The 19,937-nt window shown below is 33.6% G+C and overlaps 3 protein-coding genes across 3 annotated transcripts; 1 reads left to right on the top strand and 2 right to left on the bottom strand.

The window, feature by feature from the left end:
* Positions 1-292: 292 nt before the first annotated feature.
* LOC132050770 (major strawberry allergen Fra a 1-2-like) lies at positions 293-3,034 on the bottom strand. The gene is made up of 4 exons (XM_059442132.1): positions 3,020-3,034; positions 2,172-2,341; positions 848-978; positions 293-674 (listed from the first exon to the last, which is right to left on the bottom strand). The coding sequence occupies exons 1-4, from the start codon at positions 3,032-3,034 to the stop codon at positions 472-474; spliced, it is 519 nt and encodes a 172-aa protein (XP_059298115.1). The 3' UTR covers positions 293-471.
* A 3,620-nt stretch (positions 3,035-6,654) lies between these two features.
* Positions 6,655-11,471, top strand: LOC132049354 (UBP1-associated protein 2A-like). The gene is made up of 2 exons (XM_059440112.1): positions 6,655-7,962; positions 11,331-11,471. Exon 1 carries the CDS (start codon positions 6,760-6,762, stop codon positions 7,960-7,962), a length of 1,203 nt encoding a protein of 400 aa, XP_059296095.1. The 5' UTR covers positions 6,655-6,759; the 3' UTR covers positions 11,331-11,471.
* Positions 11,472-16,131: 4,660 nt separating this feature from the next.
* On the bottom strand, positions 16,132-19,157 carry LOC132049353 (transcription factor CSA-like). Its single transcript, XM_059440111.1, has 3 exons — positions 18,482-19,157; positions 17,311-17,790; positions 16,132-16,746 (listed from the first exon to the last, which is right to left on the bottom strand). The coding sequence occupies exons 1-3, from the start codon at positions 18,756-18,758 to the stop codon at positions 16,484-16,486; spliced, it is 1,020 nt and encodes a 339-aa protein (XP_059296094.1). The 5' UTR covers positions 18,759-19,157; the 3' UTR covers positions 16,132-16,483.
* Between the last annotated feature and the right edge of the window lie 780 nt (positions 19,158-19,937).

Genomic DNA, 19,937 nt, shown 5'->3' with positions numbered 1-19,937 from the left:
ATTTGCTAGCTACTTCTATAAGACTGTGAATTTGTCGAAATCTTCTTCCTAATAAGGATTTTTCAGCCTATCATGTGAAGACCTCGTAGGCGAATAATTGAGATATCTTCCTTAAACGGAGGGGGAGGAAGGGTATCACCATTACTTTAGCTGATCTCTTATCTATCTAAAAAATTGATATAAGGATGCCCATTGAATTCTTTATACTAACATTGGATGCTAACAAGGTTATAGTGCACATTATGCAACTAAAGATAAAGTTAGTAAAGGAAATAGGGGACAGAAACTGGGGAAAAGAAAAGTTTAAGTTGGTCATTTATTGATCAAAGATCTGAGCACCAGACAGCAAGTAGAAAAAGCAAACTTAAAAAACATTTATTGACAAACCAGAGGAAATTATTTCCACACAAACACAGAAAACAACTTGAGCACAACAAAATAAGAAATAAGATAACATTTCTCAGAAAATGACTAAGCATATGCATCAGGATTCTGAAGGAGATAGGCTTCCACTGCTTTGTACATTCCCAATACTTTTTCCTTGCCTGCTTTGATTTCTTCTTCCTTCAGCTTGAAATCGCCCTCTGTATAGTACGTGCTCGTCACCTTAGAGATGGAACCACCATCAGGTGACTGCTCGAACTTCACCTCATAAGTTATTTTTTCTAGTTTTTCTAGTTAATTAGGATGAATTAACCTTCAGGAAAGTTGATTTAAAAAGAAGAATTGACCTAAATAGCCGCCCACCCAACTTCTTTAATGTTTAATACATGTATTCCATGTATAACACCTCCACTTCGGATAGAAAAAGTAAACAGTGAATCTGGACAAATTCAATATTCAATACTTCTTATAGCTTGTGGCATCAGCTTTGGCATCAAATTGTGAGAATCAACAATTGAGGCCTTAAAGATTCTTGATGGAGGAACAGGAGAAGTGTACTCATCAGTGAAGGATGTGATGGCCATTTTAACTGATCTGTAGAAGAAATTTAAAGAACTATCGGAAGGATAACTAGTGGATGAAGAACTGTTTTTTTGATACAAAAAAGTTGGATGTCATAGGTATTTATAGGTCGCGACCATGATTTCTTTATTGGGAATTTTACACTGTATGCCAATTATGGCAAAATATTTACCCATTTTAGCCCATCTTTTTTTAATTACCCACCATAGCCATTTTTTCCTCTTCAGTTTTTTACTAGTCTTATACATTATTATACAAGATTTATACATTGTTTACAGTAGATGTATCAAGTTATATATTGTTGTATAATATTGTATACTAGTCTTATACATTATTATATACTTTTATGCAAGGTGTATACATTGTCTACAGTAGATGTATAAAGCTGTATATTTATGTATAAAGGTGAATATTCAAGTTGGGCCATGAAATGTTGGGCTGTAGGTTTGTACTTTAAAATATGGGCTATGAATATGTTATTTTGACCCATAAATTGTTTATAAGTGAAATTTTCCCTTTTTTATTCTTGAGATAGATAACTAATGTGAGACAAGTATTCTATTTCTTGTCGAGAATGTAAAAACCAAATCAATGCAATAGTTTCCACTGTTTATAAAATTGCTCCTTTTAAAAAATCTTTTCAAGAGACGCACTTATACTTTAATGTGTCCTTGCATATCTGGAGTTTTCTTAGTAAAAGCTTTCATTTGGATAAAGGTATAAGGTATCTTATTAATCTATTGTGACAGTTCAAAATTTTGTTTGAGACTGTATAATACCTAGGAATATAGTTATCATCCTATTATATTGCAACAGTACCTTGGTAATTGAAGAACTAGTCATAATGAACACTACTTTACAAAGAGCCATAACATTGATATCTTTTATGTTCTGAGAATCCTAGAGAGACTAAAGACATGAAAACGAGACAACAGATGGAATAAATTTTGGTGAATTCTTCAACATTAATAACTACCAACACACATAATATCCGTCGGCATAAGATATGCTTAAGTTATTTTCTCTAGTTTGTCCACCAATATATCACCTCTTATCAACGTCTATTTTCTCTTCATTAAGCTCATGAACACGATCCTTAATGAACTTAAAATTGGTATCAGCATCATTTTGAAGAAAAACAATAAAAGCTGCTAAAGTTATCACTTCCATATTTTGAAAAATAATTGGAGGACTTAAAGATTCACTTATTGCTTCCAACATCTCCATTACCTTTGACAAATTCAGTCCTTTCGGTAGCTTCTGGCATCAGCTTTGGTATCAATTTATGAGAATATACGATTGAGGCCTTAAAGATTCTTGAATAAGGAATTGGAAGAAGCGTCCCGTATGCGAAAATGGTGACAACCGATGATTGCTTGGAGGAAAAAGTTAGTTACACAGTTAAATGAAAAAGTTTTGATGGGTGAGGATCTCTTCTCTGATGCAAAAATTAAAATCCTAATGGCATAGTAGTTACAGCTTTACAGGTGATAGTCCGTGTTCATAATTTTCATAGTTCAAGGAATTTCTCCTTCCAAACGAATCTGTTTTTATTCACTACAGTGATGTATTTGGACTTGAAAATGTAGCTTTTCACTTTTCTATAAAAACCAAAATATGGTGTTATTATTGTATGTTTACAGATACTCTAGTTTGATAGTTTTGGTATCATTTCGCATCATGCATTACAGTCAAATCGTAGGAGCAATCTTGATAACTGACGAACAAGGGCACGGTCTTAGAGTTGCTGTAACTTAGCCATTTTTCTTCAATCCAAGAATTCCAGACCAGCAATGACTAAAGCCAAGGGAAATCAGAAAAGTAATTTAACACATTTGCTGAATTGTATTAGCCATTAAGACATCTCAGCCAAATCATAAGCAGGCCCATCCTTGAGATTATCACCAAAAATTTGTAATTTTAGCTTCCATTGACGGAGATATATTGACATCCTATCTGAAATATGTATGCTAGCTGACAATACAACTCCTGAAGATCTGTTAAATAGAACTTGCAAAGTTGGAAAGAGATGCTGCAACTAACGAGACCTTACAGAATTCGTAAACATAGTCCAAAGGGATCACTCCAATTGCTCCTTTTTAAAGTTAGGCTTTTCAATCAATGATTTAGTACATTGCAGTATAGTTTTTTTCACTCTGTCATGTTAAAAGTGCATCCACATTGTTGAATTTGTACAATGATTTAGTACATTGCAGTATAGTTTTTTTCACTCTGTCATGTTAAAAGTGCATCCACATTGTTGAATTTGTACTTCAAGTAGAATTAAGCAACAACATAAGCTTTTATGTTATTGATTATTAAGACTCCATCATGGTTAGTCCACATTGTGCAAGAGAGTAAAACCTAGTGTGATCACAAAGGAATAGGACACAGAAAAAGGATTTGAAAGATGCCGAATCAGATTCATCTTCAATTGTTAAATGCACTTCCCTAGAATAACGGATCTGAAATCAGGTCAATGCAGTATTTTAGTTGGGACGTAAGAAGCTTAATATACTGTGTATTACCTCTTTGTCAACATTTTTTATTCAAAATATATAAATGCAGTTTTTTTTAATTGGAAGTTACTGCTAAGAAAGTGGCTTTAAATTATAGATTAAATAGATTTTCATAGTTTAGACACAGAGGCCTACAGGACGTGAACAAAAAAATAAGTTGACAATTAAGAAAGAAAAAGCTAAATGAAACAACCGTACCATAGATAACTAGTTCATAACAAGGGGGTCTATAAATTATGGCCTTTTGAGAGCAATAAAATGCGCACATAAAAACTTCATAAAGTGTGAAGTATTATTCTTAGCATGGCGGGGCTCAAATTTGGTTTCGTTTTCAGCATTCTTCTCATGGCAGCCACAAGTTAGTTTACATATTTCTTTTCTCTAGATTCTAATTCCACATTATTATGTGTCAATATATGTTTCTCCATATGTGACAACGTACATATTTCTTATGTATTCGTTGATATCGTGTGTTTCCATATGCGTATCTTTTGAATGTTCAGTTTTCACTATACCAGTCATAATTTAATTTTGATAATTCTGATGGTGAAATATTTCAGTAAATATGTCGTCGTTCTCCAAGAGGCAAGTGTTGGCGGCACGAGATGTTGATTTTGAGCTTTCGGGACTCGAGAAGAGACTACTCCCACAAGTTGAGGATCTTTTTACTTGTAATAGCCGTTGTGCTACCGACAGTGATTGCAGTGATGGCTGGATTTGCTGGAAATGTAAATTCTATAGTCCTACTATTAATCTTTGTAAGGGGCAATTATAGAACTCTGTTGCGCATTTGGGTTTTGTTTTCTTCTATTGTGTCTTTCTTTCATACATTGTCCGAAAGAGGGTGACAAAACTAAATTTCAAATTCATTTGACCCGTTTAAGTTTTATTGAGTTTGGCCAGAAATGATTTTGAAGATGGGTTGATTTGAAATTTCAAGTTATCCCATCACAAATCATTAGCCCAAATTAACCCATCAAACGTCCTCCATTTATAAGATAAAAGCTACAAAACATGATTAACTTCTTTTTTAATTATTATTGAAATTTATTTTTGTAATTATTTTTATTTTAAATGTTTTTTAGAATATTTTTTTTATTTTTTATTTCCTTATTTAAATTTTTTTACTAGTAACTTTTTATTTTAAGTTTTTAAATTTTTTTCTTGAGGGTCTATGCTTATCCGTTTTTGTGTAACCTATTTTCAACCCACCCATATCGACATACGTTTGCCACTCTTAGATTTGTACAAGACAACCTTAAAAAATATATAAATAAGACACAGGGGTAAAAGAGAGGAATCTGACAAAATAAATATTTATTACGTCAATTAACATTTAATTTTCTTTTGATTTATTTTTGGAATAATTTTGAATATAATTTATGTACTAGCTAGGATAAATTATGAGGAAATATTTATAGTGAATATCTTTATCATTTTGAGTAAAAGCATATGTTAGAGTTTTTTTCATATCCAAAAAATATATTTAAATTTGATTTTCAAAACGCCGTTTATTTAGAAAAGCATGAGCGAGAGAATACAAAACATAGCAATAGATTTCTTACAAAATATATACGAAATTTTTGCTCAAATTTTTTTTTTTAAATAAAATTTTAAAAATATTATTTTTTTAAAAACATTTTTTATTTTTTTAAAAAAATTAATTTTTTTTTGCTCAAGGCTTAAAAAAATCGCTCAAAATTTTGTGTATGAAATGTGTTTATCTCGCTCAAAGCTTAAAAAGTTTGCTCAGAAGTTAATGTATGTAAACTATATAAAATGTGTATATCTGGTTCAAGGCTTAAAGCTTTTGCTCTTTTGTGTATAAAAACAGTATGAATTATGTATATCTCGCTCTAGGCTTAGAATTTCGCTCACATTTTTTGTATATAACATTCATGTTAGGTTTTCGAAAAATTAGTACAACTACAACAACATCCATACAATATTTAAGGCTTAAAAAAATCGTTCAAAATTTTGTGTATGAAAAATGTATGAAATGTGTATAAAAAGTTCGCACACATATACCACATTTCATACATGTTTTATGCACAGAAAATTGACTGAATTTTTTAAGCATTGAGCAAATTTTTTTTTAAAAATAAAATAAAAATAATTTTTTTTAAAAATTAATTTTTTTTAAAGTATTAGAAATGAAGATCCGTAATATTTTGTAAATAAGGAAAAGTATCGTTATGTTTTGTAATAAAGAGTCTTTAAGTAGGTAGCCTATGTCATTTTTCCTTTTTCAAAATGTTGAAAAGGTGGGTTACGTTGGGCGGGTTGGGTTATGATCCTTCATTTAGCCCATCTTAACCCAACCCATCTCAGCCCAAACAAGCTTTGGGCGGGGTTAGGCTTTGGCCCATCTACAAGTTTAGCCCATCTTGACTAGCCCAACTTTAGCCTAAATGACCCATTTGCCACTCCTAGTACGAGTAATGAAGAAAATCAAGTGAATGTTGTCTGTCTCATAAACAATAATTTGTACTCGAGCATTAAGCAAAGTGGAGCATTGAGTATTACTTATTAAGTAGCATTAAGTCGTGTTAAGTAAAATTACTCGTTATTGGAAATTTATGCCCCCCGCCTATCTGATGTCATGCTTCTTCTTTGTCTGAATCGATTTCTTGTGTCAATCAATCAAGATTCGCCAACAAAAGAGGGAAGAGCCTTAATTCTAGGTTAAGTTGGTCTCATCATTCACACAATTTCTATGTCCATCAATTGATCACGCGAGTAAGCATCCAATCCAAGTAGCACTGAGTACCATTAAGTAAGAAGTAAAAGAAAAATAATACTCCCTACATCCTAAAATAAATGTCGTTTTAGCTCATTTCATGCTCATTAAGAAAAAATTTAAATACGAGATTTAAATTACTAAGTTACCCTTATTTATTACTCCCTCCGTCCCTTAATAAGGAAAAATAAATTATTTTTCTTTTGATATGCGAATGTGGATAAGTAAAAGTAAAAATTTATTTTTGAAATAGTGGACAAGTGAAAGTGAAGGGGGGTGAGTAATTAATAATAATGGTAAAAAAAGTATGAATGATAAATTATCTCTTGGTTTATCAAATTTGATAAATAAAAATGGATAATTATTTTTAGTATACAGTACAAGCAAAAATGGACGGGCCGGAAAAAAAAAGGAAAAAAAGAGGCTATACATACCTAGAATTTGCTGAAATCACACTTCACAAAACAAAACCCTAGGAGAGAGGAACCACAAGGGTTTATCACTTGTACTCAGCTAAGCACCAATTTTGCTTCAATGGGCACTAAACGAAAATCATCATCTTCAACCCCAAATCTCCAATCTGAAGAACAAAAACACAAACTTGAACTAAGCGAAGAAGAAGAAGAATTTGAAGAAGAAGAAGAAGTAATCGAAGTAATAGAAGTAGAAGAATCCGAGCCCGACCCCGAACCCGAACCCGAATCCGACAGTGAAGACGAATCAACAAAGCGAGATAACATCCATAAACTTCTTTCACCATTCACTAAAGACCAAATAATCAATCTATTCAAAACCGGATCATCAAACGACCCATCAATTCTTTCTCGGCTCAAAACACTAGCCGACACCGACCCGACCCACCGCAAAATCTTCGTACACGGGCTGGGCTACGACGCAACATCCGAACTGCTCCTAAACGCCTTTAAACCCTATGGAGAAATCGAAGAATGCAAATTAATTACCGATAAAGTTACTGGAAGAGCTAAAGGTTACGGGTTTGTGTTGTTTAAAACTCGGGTCGGGTCAAAAAGAGCTTTAAAGGAGCCCCAGAAGAAGATTGGGAATCGAACTACCTCGTGCCAGCTGGCGGCTGCGGGGCCCGTTGGGACGGGGAATCAAGATTTTGGTGGCAGGAAAATTTATGTTGGGAATGTGGGGCCTGATGTAGATAGTGAAAAGTTACGAGCTTTTTTCGCGAAATTTGGGGAGATTGAGGAAGGGCCATCGGGTATTGATGGTGTTAGTAGGAAATTTAAGGGGTTTGCGATATTCGTGTATAAGAATGTTGAAGGTGCTAATAAGGCGTTGGAGGAACCGTTGAAATCGTTCGATGGGTGTCAATTGTTTTGCAAGAAATTCGTTGAGAATTTGAATAATAATGCTACTAAGAGTAATAATGAAAATCAAGGTGTGCAGCAAAATGAGATGAGTTATGGGTATGGGCCCACGGGTATCAATGCGATGCCTATGCCTATGCCTCTTGTGATGGGGCAAAACATGGGATTTGGAGTGAATCCTTTGTTGGGATTTAATCCTTCGATTGGAGGGATCGGTGCTGGTTATGGTATAAATGGAATTAGTCCGGTTGTTGTAGGTAGTTATGGTGACCCGGCTTTGCAGGGATTAGGGACTTACCAGGGTGCACAAATATGGCAGCCTTCTTATGGAGGAACAGCAGCAATGGCAACAGTAACTACACCTGCAAAGGATACCTATCCCTCGTCTTTGGGCCGATAGGTAATCCATTTTGAGCTTTTACTTGGAGTTGAGCCCCTGTAATATCATGATTTATTTCCTGTTGTCTTAAATGTAATGCATTATGATAGCGGAATCTTTTTTTATTTGACTTTATCACTTGGTACATGTCATGGTTGTCAAGTTTTATCTTTGAATACTAGAGGTTTAGATGATTGAGATACCTTAAATATTGACTTTTGTCATGCTTCAAATTATTTGTCAAGCTTGACTATGGTAAGAGTTTAGTGATATTTGATTACATGAAGTTTGTTTGCCTATTCTATTCTTTGTTTACTTGTGGTCTGCAAAATGTAGCTGCAACAGAATGTGTCCTCTGGTTATATTGACTTTTTGACTGGTTGATTGCTTCTATTTTTGAATTCACTTTATTGAGGATTTATGCCTTGTTGCATTTTATGATTTTTGTTAAAGCATTCTCTTTTCTTGTTTTGTATGTTCTATTCAGTCTCCAATAAAATGTTCCATCCCATCCAGTTTGGTTGACCTTGTAAGTACCAAAGGGATAGTCTATTATGTTAGAGCTGGCTTGAATAATGTTTATAATGATACCGATTGAATGAATCAATGTTTTTTTTTTTTTGAAATTTACAAAAAAATTATGTAAAATCATAGCAAAACATTGACTACTTCTTCCCCACTAAGTAGTATGGGTAAATCGGCTCCCTTTGCTTTATGTTGTAAATTTTTATAGGGCGGCATCCCATTGGTGCCGTATCAATGGAACTCCATACCTCAATGCAAGAATTCTGTCCAAGGAAAAAAGTATGTTTAGAGGTTGGCATCCTGATCCATGACGAGGAATCTTTCAATTTGTTTTTCAGTAAAAATGCATAATCATATTTGAAATCAGTTAGAGCATGATGAACAAGTTTTTCAAGTCAGTTTCCATTTGGTTCAATTTTTAATTAATCATCTGTGCTTTCAGTAGTGGGCTGGTCCTGGATAGTTGACAGCTGGAACAGGCAGGGGCGGCTCTGGCCAAAACGCTGTTTTGTGTTAAAAATTCACTTAATATGTATAAATAATTTATCCAAAATCCAGTAAGCTACCTTTTCTACAATTTAGAGCTCATAAACTCAAAATCTTAGCTTTGCCTCTAGGAACAAGAGTTTTGTGATGGTTATCAAACACATGTGCGCTTGTCTTGGCACCCTATTATTCATGTTATTGAACGTTAAATTCTGTGATAGATGGCTTAAATTCAAATAAAAGTAATTTTTTTCCTTAAAATAACTCATAATTGGAGCAGTTTGGTGTCCATTATAGGATTTTATGGGTCTTGATGCAAATCTTAGCCTCCAACTTTTAAATTTCCTTGCGGTCTGATTGCTAAGTGGATCTCAAGCTGTTGTGATCCCAATTATTGCATCTCTGGGCATAGAATCTTAAATAATTGTCAGCCAATGGTTGGGGAAGTCATTGCCAAATCAGAATCTTAAATTTCAGACAGTATCATTCATCTGAGTGCCTTGCGATACTTTTAATTGTAAAACACCATAATCATCTGATGAGTTGTCAATTCAGGCTTTACTGCTTCTGTTTCTTATTAGTAATCATCATCTTCAACTGGTCATTTGTGAAACTCTTCTCCTGCAACAGATGACAAATAGTGGTTGAGTGTATGTGTGAGAGTTGATGAAGCATGCATTCTGATCTGCATCATTCTAGACTGTTGCCACATCGACAAAACTACTAGATATTAGCCAATAGGTGTAAAAAAGTACCAAGGAAGTTCAAAACCAGAGACAAGACATTCAGTGTCTACATTTTCTTCTTGCAAGGCCAAAGTTGTGTATCCTGCCCAAAATGCTCATGTCTTAGCGTTTGGTTGAGTATTTCACCATTTGATTGTATAAGGTCCATTGTAGCTCACCGAACAGTTTAGCCTGTTTAAAGATGGTTTTGTTATGTAATATACTTTTGTCAGAGTAGATCTTTTGTTCTATATTTCGTTCTAGTTTCTTCTGCTGTTGTATATCTTCCTATTCATTGTCTGAGACATTTGTTGCTGATAATGCTTTTTACTTTCTTTCAATGCAGACACAAATAAATTGGGCAGGATATTCTCTGCAAAGAGTATAACCAAGCATATATAAAAGCAAATGATGAATGGGGGGAGGCATTGTTGGAGACAGCATACTGTGAATGACACGGTGTATTGATGATCAATGATGAGCCTCGGTTTGTCTGAATCCAATATTTGAATGTGTGATTTGTGTAAAACATGCCAATGATTGACCACCAGGTTCTGATGAACTATTCAATGCAGGTGAGCATCTTAACGATGGGGCCCCAACGTTGACTAATACTGCGGCTGCCTCGACATGGTCAGAGAATTTTATGCAAATTGGATGCCCATCTGACATGGATGACATGGTGTCCGCGGGACTAGGGTTTTCGATGATAATCAACTCAGTTGATGGCATCGGAACCTGCCAGATTTGATGTTCTTTTGGTCGAACATTGGTGTTCACTGGCACCGAAACAGCACGCAACAGGTTGGAAACCCCACTAGGGAAGTGCCTATCCCTCATTCCGAGCCCGTGCTATTGATGAACATAATCAATGACGGGTTCATAGGCATAAATCAGACAAACTTCGGGTTTCGACACTTCGGAGTCATTCTGAGTTGGCAAAATCTTGCAATTCACAAAAGGCAGCATTACCCAATCTCGACATGGTGTGAAATTTACATGCTTCATTGCTTGTGTCACCCGTTTTCATCATGGATCAAGAGTGGATATTGTGCCCATAAAGTGAGACAAATGGCAAGAGGGTGACATCAAATCTAGCCGGTGACCCATCAGGAAATGTATAAACTGGTTGATTGCCTTGTGTAGGAACTTACCCTCTTGCCGGGGCGCTGGACAATGTACTCTTGATCCATTACAAATCCGTGTATCCGATTCGCATAGAATTCTCTCACCATGTTGATGTTTGCCGAGCCTAGTGCATTAGTCAATGATTGCAGCCCCATCGAATGGATGCTCACATGAATGCCATTGATCGGACCTGGTAGTCAATAGACACTTCCGGAGTGTGGTTTACCGATGGTTGGAACTTATCATACCAATTTAGACCATATTGTTCTATTGCGTTGATGCCAAACCAAGGCTCATCATCGAAATAATCCTCATGTCATGCCTGGATGGTGCCTCCGTGAGGGCAGGCCGTTTCCCAGCTGCTCGACATCGGAGTCGTCGAGACATAGCACCACCTACATAAGAAAGAACTCACAGGCATGTTCACACGACGACCCCTCATAACACACAATACATGTCATCACAGTATCATAACAATGCCTCCGCCCATTATCATTTGCTGATAATGCTTTTCTTTCAATGCAGACACAATATGTTGCTGATAATGCTCGTCTCCATGATACTTTTCCTTCTGTTGCGCATTGATTGGTTAATTTTTCTTGCGCTAGACTTATGAGCTGATACATGGCTTTTGAAAATATAAGCTGTTTTTGTTTTTCGTACAAATAGCATCTATTTATCACTTTCCGGCTTTGTACTTGAAAAATAGCCAGTGTCTTTGAGTTTCCTTTACGTGGGCCTGAAAAATGGCTATTTGTGCGTTTTAACCCCCCCCCCCCCCCGCCCCCCGCCCCCACAGCACACGACGTCATTGTACAGTGACACTAGCGATTTGGATGTGTGTATTTAAAGTGGTTTATCTCAGATCATTTGCAGCTGTTCGAGTGGCTGTCCGTTTTAATTCAAAATCATTTTGACCTTACCTCAATTCCAACAGGAACCGCCCAATTGCTATCTTCAAGGTCAATTTGGTTAAAACTTAAGAATAGGTTTGATGTTTGCTTAACATGTCCAAGTCGACTCATTTAAAAGTTATGCTGATTATGTAGCACAAACTAATCATTAGGAACTCCTCAAGTTATTTCAAAAGATTTTTTTTTTTTTAAATTGATATGCTAGATACAACCGTAATAAAGAAAAGAAACCTTTATTTGGTAATCAAACAATAAGAAAATAAACAAAAAGTTAAAACTTGGGTATAATTGAGTGGGGTGGGCTAAGATTGTTTTGTTCATCTTGAACTAACTTATTTTAGCTCAAGTAATCTTTGGGTGAGATAATTATCCGTTTAAATTCAATTCAACTTGCTCTCTCAATTTATGTGGCAATTTTAGCTTTTCGAGAGTTAATTTGATTAGCATTTGAAGTTAAATTGGATTAGATCAATTTAATATTTTAAAATTAAAATTTTGATACTCAAAGTCTATATAAAAATTACTTTAAGTAATAATTTTTTTCATATCAATACAATAAAAAATTTCATTTTAAAATATTGATTTACAATTTAAATCTCGTAAAAACAAAAAATATCAGCGTAAATTGCCATGAACGTCTCAAACCCCATCGATTAAAAGGAAATTCCACTACCACTAGCTAGGTCAGCTAGTTTTGGTACTTCACGGCTTTTCAACAGTTGAACCTGTAGATATATCAGTGTGTCTGGTCAATAGAAGTCATTTTTCATGAGAACTAAAATAAATTTCTGTATATGATTCCGTGTATAGATTCCGTGGTATACATGGTGAGTGGAAAATATTTTTCCAAAACATTCATATATAATGATTAACAATAATTTACCTTAGCTAGCAAATTAGAGAGTGTTCTGATAAAAACTTCCAAGTATTGAAAATCAATAATAATGTGTAAGTATTAATTGAAACAAATAATATGAAATTTAAAGTTAAGATGATTACAAGGAAAATGACTATCTGTTATAACTAAGGGAAGATATTTCTCTCTTGATGAAAAATATTTCCCTGGAAAATTTCCATTTATCGTACCAAACATCAGGAGCTTCCTGATGAAAACATTTTTCTGAAAAATAATTTTAGTCCAATCAAACACACCATATAATCTTGGTCCTTGGATGTTCTTTCCTTGTGTGAAGACTGAAGACAATGATAAGGGTAACACAGCCTTGCAGTTTTTCCTGCAGCTAAGGAAGTGATTGGTGAAACATTCTCTAGAATGTTTGAACTTATCAATGCCTTATGGTTTCAGATATGAATTCTTTATACAGGAAATTCACTTTATATTAACTGGATGTGAAAACTTGGCAGTGTTGTGTCAGCTGTCAACTTTGCAGTGTTAGTGTCAGCTGTCAGACACCTTATAGAATAGAATCACACCTTTTGATCTCTTCACGTACGTGTTTATAGAGGACAAGGGAGGTGGATGACACCTTTTGGCCCCTATATTGCTCTAGCAAATTTAGAGCAACATTAAAGTTGTTTTTGTACGGGGCGAGGCGGCTCAATTTAATTGGTGATCTAAAGCCTACTTTCAATATGAGGCCATAAACTTTTTCTTTTTATTAAAAATATGCATACATTATTTGATGTGTATTTCTCTAGCTTTTTTAATGAAAAGTTGCTAGTTTTTTATTTTCGGAATAGACTAATAAAAAAATGTGTCATATAAATTTAAACGCGAGTAAAATATTCAAATTTGATAGAAAAAATAAAAGAGAATAGCAAGTAATTAGAACAATATAACATAATTCTAAAATTTGATAACCCCGTATTATAATAAAATTTAATGACTACGATTTGCTTACTGCTTTGACTAACAACTCGAGAAAAAATAAAAAAGAGTGCAATTTGATTTGTTTTAACCCTTGTTTTCGTGAGAGTAAATAGTTTATTAGAAGGAAGAAAAGAGAGTATTAAAGGATTAACCTAAACAAAAAAAAAGTATTAAAGTACATTTTTTATTGAGTTGAGAAAAAGAGAAAAGAACGATAATTTGGTTTATATATGTAATTACCTCAAATGTATATAAATACACTTTAAATTACATAACAAATAGTTCTATAGATCTTAAATCCTTTCTTATTGAAGTATTTACTAAATTTTTCAAAAATTAATGCATAAGACTAACTTTAAATAATTAATATGGGGCCTAAAATACTTGGGGGCCTCAAGCGATGTCTTTATATAAATACTATACGTGCTACGCCGTAAAATTTCTTACTAATATTTGTGTTAAGATATATTGTTTTAAGCTCTAACTTATGTCGCTGGGCGCGGGCCTATATAGCTAGATGTTGGCCATGTGTCGCTGGGCATCAATCATTTTTCTCTGCTTTCAAAATTTTCATTTGAATATTTGTTACTACCTCCAGGATCAGGATCGACTTCCGCTCCTCCTAAGCTCACTTTCCAAGATATGAAATAACCTTAAAGGACATAATTTAGTACACATTTGTACAAATAATGTAACGTAAGAAATATTAATTTTTTTTAAAAAATGCATAAAATAAATTAAATTTTTGAAAATATTACACTCACTTGAAATTTTATATTGCTAGTAAATAGTCCGCGCACGGTCATTTCTCATCTAACCGTCTCTATGAACTTGGTTATGTTGTCGATTTCAAGTCATAATAAAAGAAGGATTTATTGTAGGCTAACGGGGTCACAGGTCGTCAGTGTATTCTCACAATACAAAATACTATATTTTTGGGACCTATTCACTTAAACATCTCAATTAGAGGTGTGATTTAGATAAATGATTGTAGTACATAGGTTTTCTGTAACTGTCTTAGGATTGAAACGTAATGTTATGGTATACTAATAGAGTGACAATCAACTAACCGGAAAATTCAAAGAACACCAAGAACATCTGTATCTTAAACTTGGAGGAAGAAATTGATAGACAATTTTAGAGAGAAAGAACCAATTGTTTCTCCTTTTTCCCCAAAAGTGATGAACGAAGATGTAGCTAAATTACGATTTGTGACTCCTTGTTCGTTCTTTTATCCGAAATGACTCCTTGTTAACATCTGACAAAAAAAACAGTAACTATCACAAATTAATACAAATAATTGAAGTACTAGAAATAACATATAGTAACAGAAATCAATTGACAAGAAATTATATGATAAATACTATATTACGACTACTAGTACAAAAGGATAAACGGGAAAATGCTCAACTATTTCCTAACCTTCTAAATTCTTTATTTTATTATTAATCAAATAATTTACAATCACATAAATTTTTATAATTTATTTTAAATCTAAATTTTTTAAATTTCATGCCAATCAATACTTTACCTAAATTGGGATGGGGGACCCATGTCCCATTTTAGCTTTCCTAGGGGGTAGTACGTGTCATTTTTTCTTCCTTTAAGTGATTAGGTTCACTTAATGCAATCAGAATAGTAAGCTAGAGGAGTAATTATTTCATGCAATATTAAAAGCATGTCAGAAAGATGCCATCATAAGCACACGTGTTAAAAGTAAAAGAAAACATGCAAAAAATTGTCATCCTCAAATCAAATCACTATCACACTGCAGTCAACAAAAGTATACCAAACACCAAACAAAAAAGTCATAAAAGATAGGCAGACACTCATTGATTACATCAGTCGGTCTATTAGTTAAAACCCTTTTTCTTTTGTTTTGCTTGATAGGCCAAAACTGCAATCAGTACTTGATATAGCAGACAATATCATTCAAAATTTCAAACTAAAATAGACTTCCCTTTGAATTATTTTGACACCCGTATAGTACTTCCTTATTAAGGTTCATAAATTTTTACAAAGATCTCAAAATTAGGAGTATATAATAATAATAACAGTTCACTATTAAATTTTAGAAATATTTCTTTACGAAACAAAAGATTTATAAATATTTAATAGATCTTTATAAGGATCTGAACAAAAGGCTTCAAAATTCATGTGAATCCATAACTAGATTTTCCATTGCCTCTTAACGTATTCCATTCCTAGCAAGTAGTATATGAATCAGCTTGTAGTTAACTATTTTATCACTATTCGTTGCTTTTCACCGGTACAGATAACCAAGTAATTGTGCCTACCACCTGGGGTGTAGCTAAGGGTGCAAGTGAGTTCATCTGAAACCTCCTTTTTTTAAAATTACATTCTATGTACTATATATATATATATGGTACATTCTGAATCTTAATGACTTTTTTGTGTGTCTACTTCTTTATATTTTAACTTACGTTAGTGAAATTTTCAGTTCCGCCATTCCCTACCATAATATTTTTAAAAAATAGTAATAATTTTATGACGTTACCGTCTGTATTAGCATGTGTGTACTTCAGTTACTTCATCCGATATATGTTGCTTCTCTTCAGTACATGTAATCAAGTAACTATATCTACTACTAACACTTAATAATCACCTGTTCTTCATATCCTTCTTTTTTCTTTTTTGTGTCTTTTTTTCCCATTCATATATAGAAAGGACTGTACAAACTGCCAAGAACTAAAAATGCTGCTCCCGGCAACAAGAAGAGAACCCACTTTTCCTTTTGCAGTATTTAATAAGTCGAAGAGGCAATTATAAGCAGTCACCAAGTTTCTTCAGTAGTCTTACAAACTATTCCTACTCAGTTGACAAAACAGGAAACAAACTCTTAATTAGCTTCTTTTGTTACTTCCCCATATGTAATAAACTTATAAAATTCCACCCCAAAACCCACTGTTTTTTCAAGTGGCTCCAACTCCAAGAAAATCAATGAAGGGCGCAGGTTTTACATCTTCTTCATTTTGATGACCATAAATCTTGACATTGGTCATGTTGTTGGCTACTGACTCAGATGCTGAAATTTCTGAATTTGTATCTGACACATTGCCACAACATCCATAACATTGATGATGGTGACCTTCATCTACCGTATTTGCAATTGGTTGCTCCTTTCCATACAAGAATTTTGGGTCCATTTTCACCTCTTGTTCTTCTCTTGAGAAGCCTATATAATTACATCCCAAAAAAGAAGAAAAAGAACTTATTATCAGGCTTGTTGGAAATAATTGGTTGAAATTGAAAAGAAAAAAGTATTTGAGTCAAAATTTAAGAAGTGCAATTGAGAGTTGACGGTTGTGTTTGAACATAAATTTCAGTAAAAAAAAAAGTTGTGAAATCATTAGTATTTAGTATTTCACTAATACTTAAAATATTAAAGTTCGGTATTTACAAGATTAATATTTGCGTATACTAATGGTCAAATCAGTATTTACATGTACTGATGATTATCTAGCAGAAATGATAATTAAGTTGCTACTGAAGATGATGTTGCTCGGACTCTTCATACATATTATTGCACTCGTGCTGGATCCTCCAAAAATGCATATACTTTTGGAGGAGCCCGATGCACACCTAACAACATTTTTAAAAAGTCTGAGCAACATAACTTACATGTTAAACTAAAATTTTATAGTGTCAGTATGACAATATATATAAACTTAAATTCATTTAAGATAAGTAAAGAAAGATCAAGTTGAAAGATAAACAAAGAGGGAGAAAAAGATTAGACCTTTATTAGACTCAATGATTCCTTGGTGGTGTTGATGCTCCACATAATGAGTAAATCTTGTCATGAGAAAAGGTGGAAGCACTTTAGAAGAAGGAGTGAGTGAAAGTTCAGTGCAAGTTGAAGCTGATTGATGATCATCAATGTTGTTGTTGGTGCTAGAAATTGTTGAATCACTATTCAAATTATTGCTCCTATGGATGATAGCATTATTACTAGGAGCAATAATTTGTTCCAACTTTGAAGTAGTTTTTCTTCTCCTATAGACACTGTTTTGTTCTCTGTGTTTTCTTGCCATTATGACATGCCAATGGTTCTTGACTGCATTGTCTGTCCTACCAGGAAATAGCCTAGCAATCATTGACCATTTGTTGCCATACATTTTGTGTGCTGTTAATAGTCTTTCCTCTTCTTCCTCTGTGAACGCTCTTCTGTTTATCCTTGGATCTAGTTGATTAAACCACCTCAATCTGCAGCTTTTTCCTGGAAAGAAAAATAAAATTAGACGTTGCAAGTTCTGAGTTTAAAAGGTGAGTTCAATGACAGGATTCAGAGTTTAAACGTATCGAGTTTTGAGTAGGGTAAAAAAAGTAAGTTCAGTGACAAGAATCCAGAATATAGACTTGTGGTTTCTGGTTGAGAGTGTAAGTTTTGAAATGTATATCTTTCGAACTTGAAGATCAATGACTTGCTTGGCTAGCAACTCGTCGAGAATCACGGGGAACGTTAGAATTGGGGAAAAGGTATGCCTGCGCTTCTAATTCATTCAAGGTTGGTTGATTTTTTTCTCCTCTCGGTCGCGAATTTGGAGCTTTTTCTTTTAACAAAGAGATGGAACCAACCAAACTAAAAGCTAACCCCTTTTGTAGATGTTTTGGAACCGGCCTTCTATCCCGTGAATAATGTTTCACTGATTAGTTAAGGAAAACGATTCAATTTTCTGTTATAGTACTTGCGAATGAGCAAGTAGGGGGCAACAACTAAATAGACAGCGATTTCAGAACTCATTGTTAGATCCACCGCTATGAAAAAAAGATTTTGAAAGCCTCAAAACTATTTTGGCTAGTAAAAACCTTTATACCATATGGACACTTCATTTAATCTATCCTCAAAAATACCCAAGAAACTCATCAAAACAGAAACAAAAAAAATTCCAAAAATAGTTGAAACTTACCTGATCTTCCTTCAAGTTTTTCAGCAATGAGATTCCAGTTCTGTGGACCATATTGAGCAACAAGTTCTTTAAGCTTTGAATCTTCATGAGGTCTCCAATGGCCTCTAGCACATGACTTTGTTCCACCATTATTATTATTATTCTTCCTCATACTCAATAAATCTACTTCCTCTGTTTCATCCTTCAACTTATTTAAATTTGTTATTCCCCTCTCATCTTCTTCTATTTGATGAAATCTCCAAGGACTTTCTTCAACACAAGGGACTAAAAAGTTCATTTCTTCAACACCACAAGAACCAGAATCACTCTCTTTTTTATACTAAGAAAAAGTTAATTAACAAGGCCAAAATTAAAGATTCAAGATGATTTTTTTCAGTTTTAGAAAAGTAAAAAAAAGGGTAATATTTTTTTTTTTTTAAAGTTTTTTCTTCTTGCACTTACAAACCAAGAAAAGATCAAGTTTTGATCAAAAAATCAGACCCAAAAAATTAAGTAATTTCATTGTTGATCTGAGAGAGAAAAGGCAACAGAGAAATGAGAACGAACAAAAAGAAGAGAGTGTAACGTTTAAAAGGACCAAGTGACGAGGAGCATGAAACAGAATCGTCTTTTCACCGAGTATATAAGAAAAAAAGAAAAAAACCAAACAAGAAATATTAAAAAAGTGAGCTTACACGAATCTCTCATTTTTTAGGAATCAAAATTCTTTTTCCTCACTTTTTGATTTAACCTCCACTATATTTGCTAAAAATAACCAATATTTTCAGCACTTCCAAGATCAGTTCTTCTAATATAGCATAACTGTCAGACACACCAAAATAATATTTATATCAAATGAATAGATGAATTTATGTGTTTGTGTATACACTTTTATCACTTAATTATAGTTAATTAAATTTATATTTTCACTATAATAAGTAAGTCAATCGTTATAAGTTGAGTTGGTGATGTAAACACCAAATGCGAGTAAGTATTTATCACTAAGAAATAGATGGTTGATGAATATAATTTTTTTATTTTTAACTAGAAGTTTCAACTTTAGATACGAAAATAAAATTTTATTTTAATTTATTGGAAAAGCTTCTTTTTTACTGAATCCTACGACTTAAACTTGCATTGGTCATGCCAATTACTGTCAAATGCTAATGTAATTAAATAAAAGGCACGCAGTTTTTAAAGGGAAAAAAATATGGCTGGACCGTTCTCTTAACCAAACGTCATCGAAGTAATACAACAGTAATATAAAAATTACATGAAGGTAACTTTGCTTTAATTTCTTAATAATTTATTACTTTCGGTTGTAACAATAATTATTCCTCAAAATAAAGCAATAGTATAATAAAAAAATGATTAAAAAGTGTTGAAGCAAGTGCGGTCGTGTGTAAGTGGAAATCGAGAACCGCTCGTGTGGTTGGGCGAGAGTTCCATTAACACACTGTTGGACTTGGGTGTCGTG

This window comes from Lycium ferocissimum, chromosome 3 (assembly GCF_029784015.1).
Source record: "Lycium ferocissimum isolate CSIRO_LF1 chromosome 3, AGI_CSIRO_Lferr_CH_V1, whole genome shotgun sequence".
Lineage (NCBI taxonomy): Eukaryota > Viridiplantae > Streptophyta > Magnoliopsida > Solanales > Solanaceae > Lycium > Lycium ferocissimum.
This window is presented reverse-complemented; position numbering and strand designations above follow the sequence as displayed.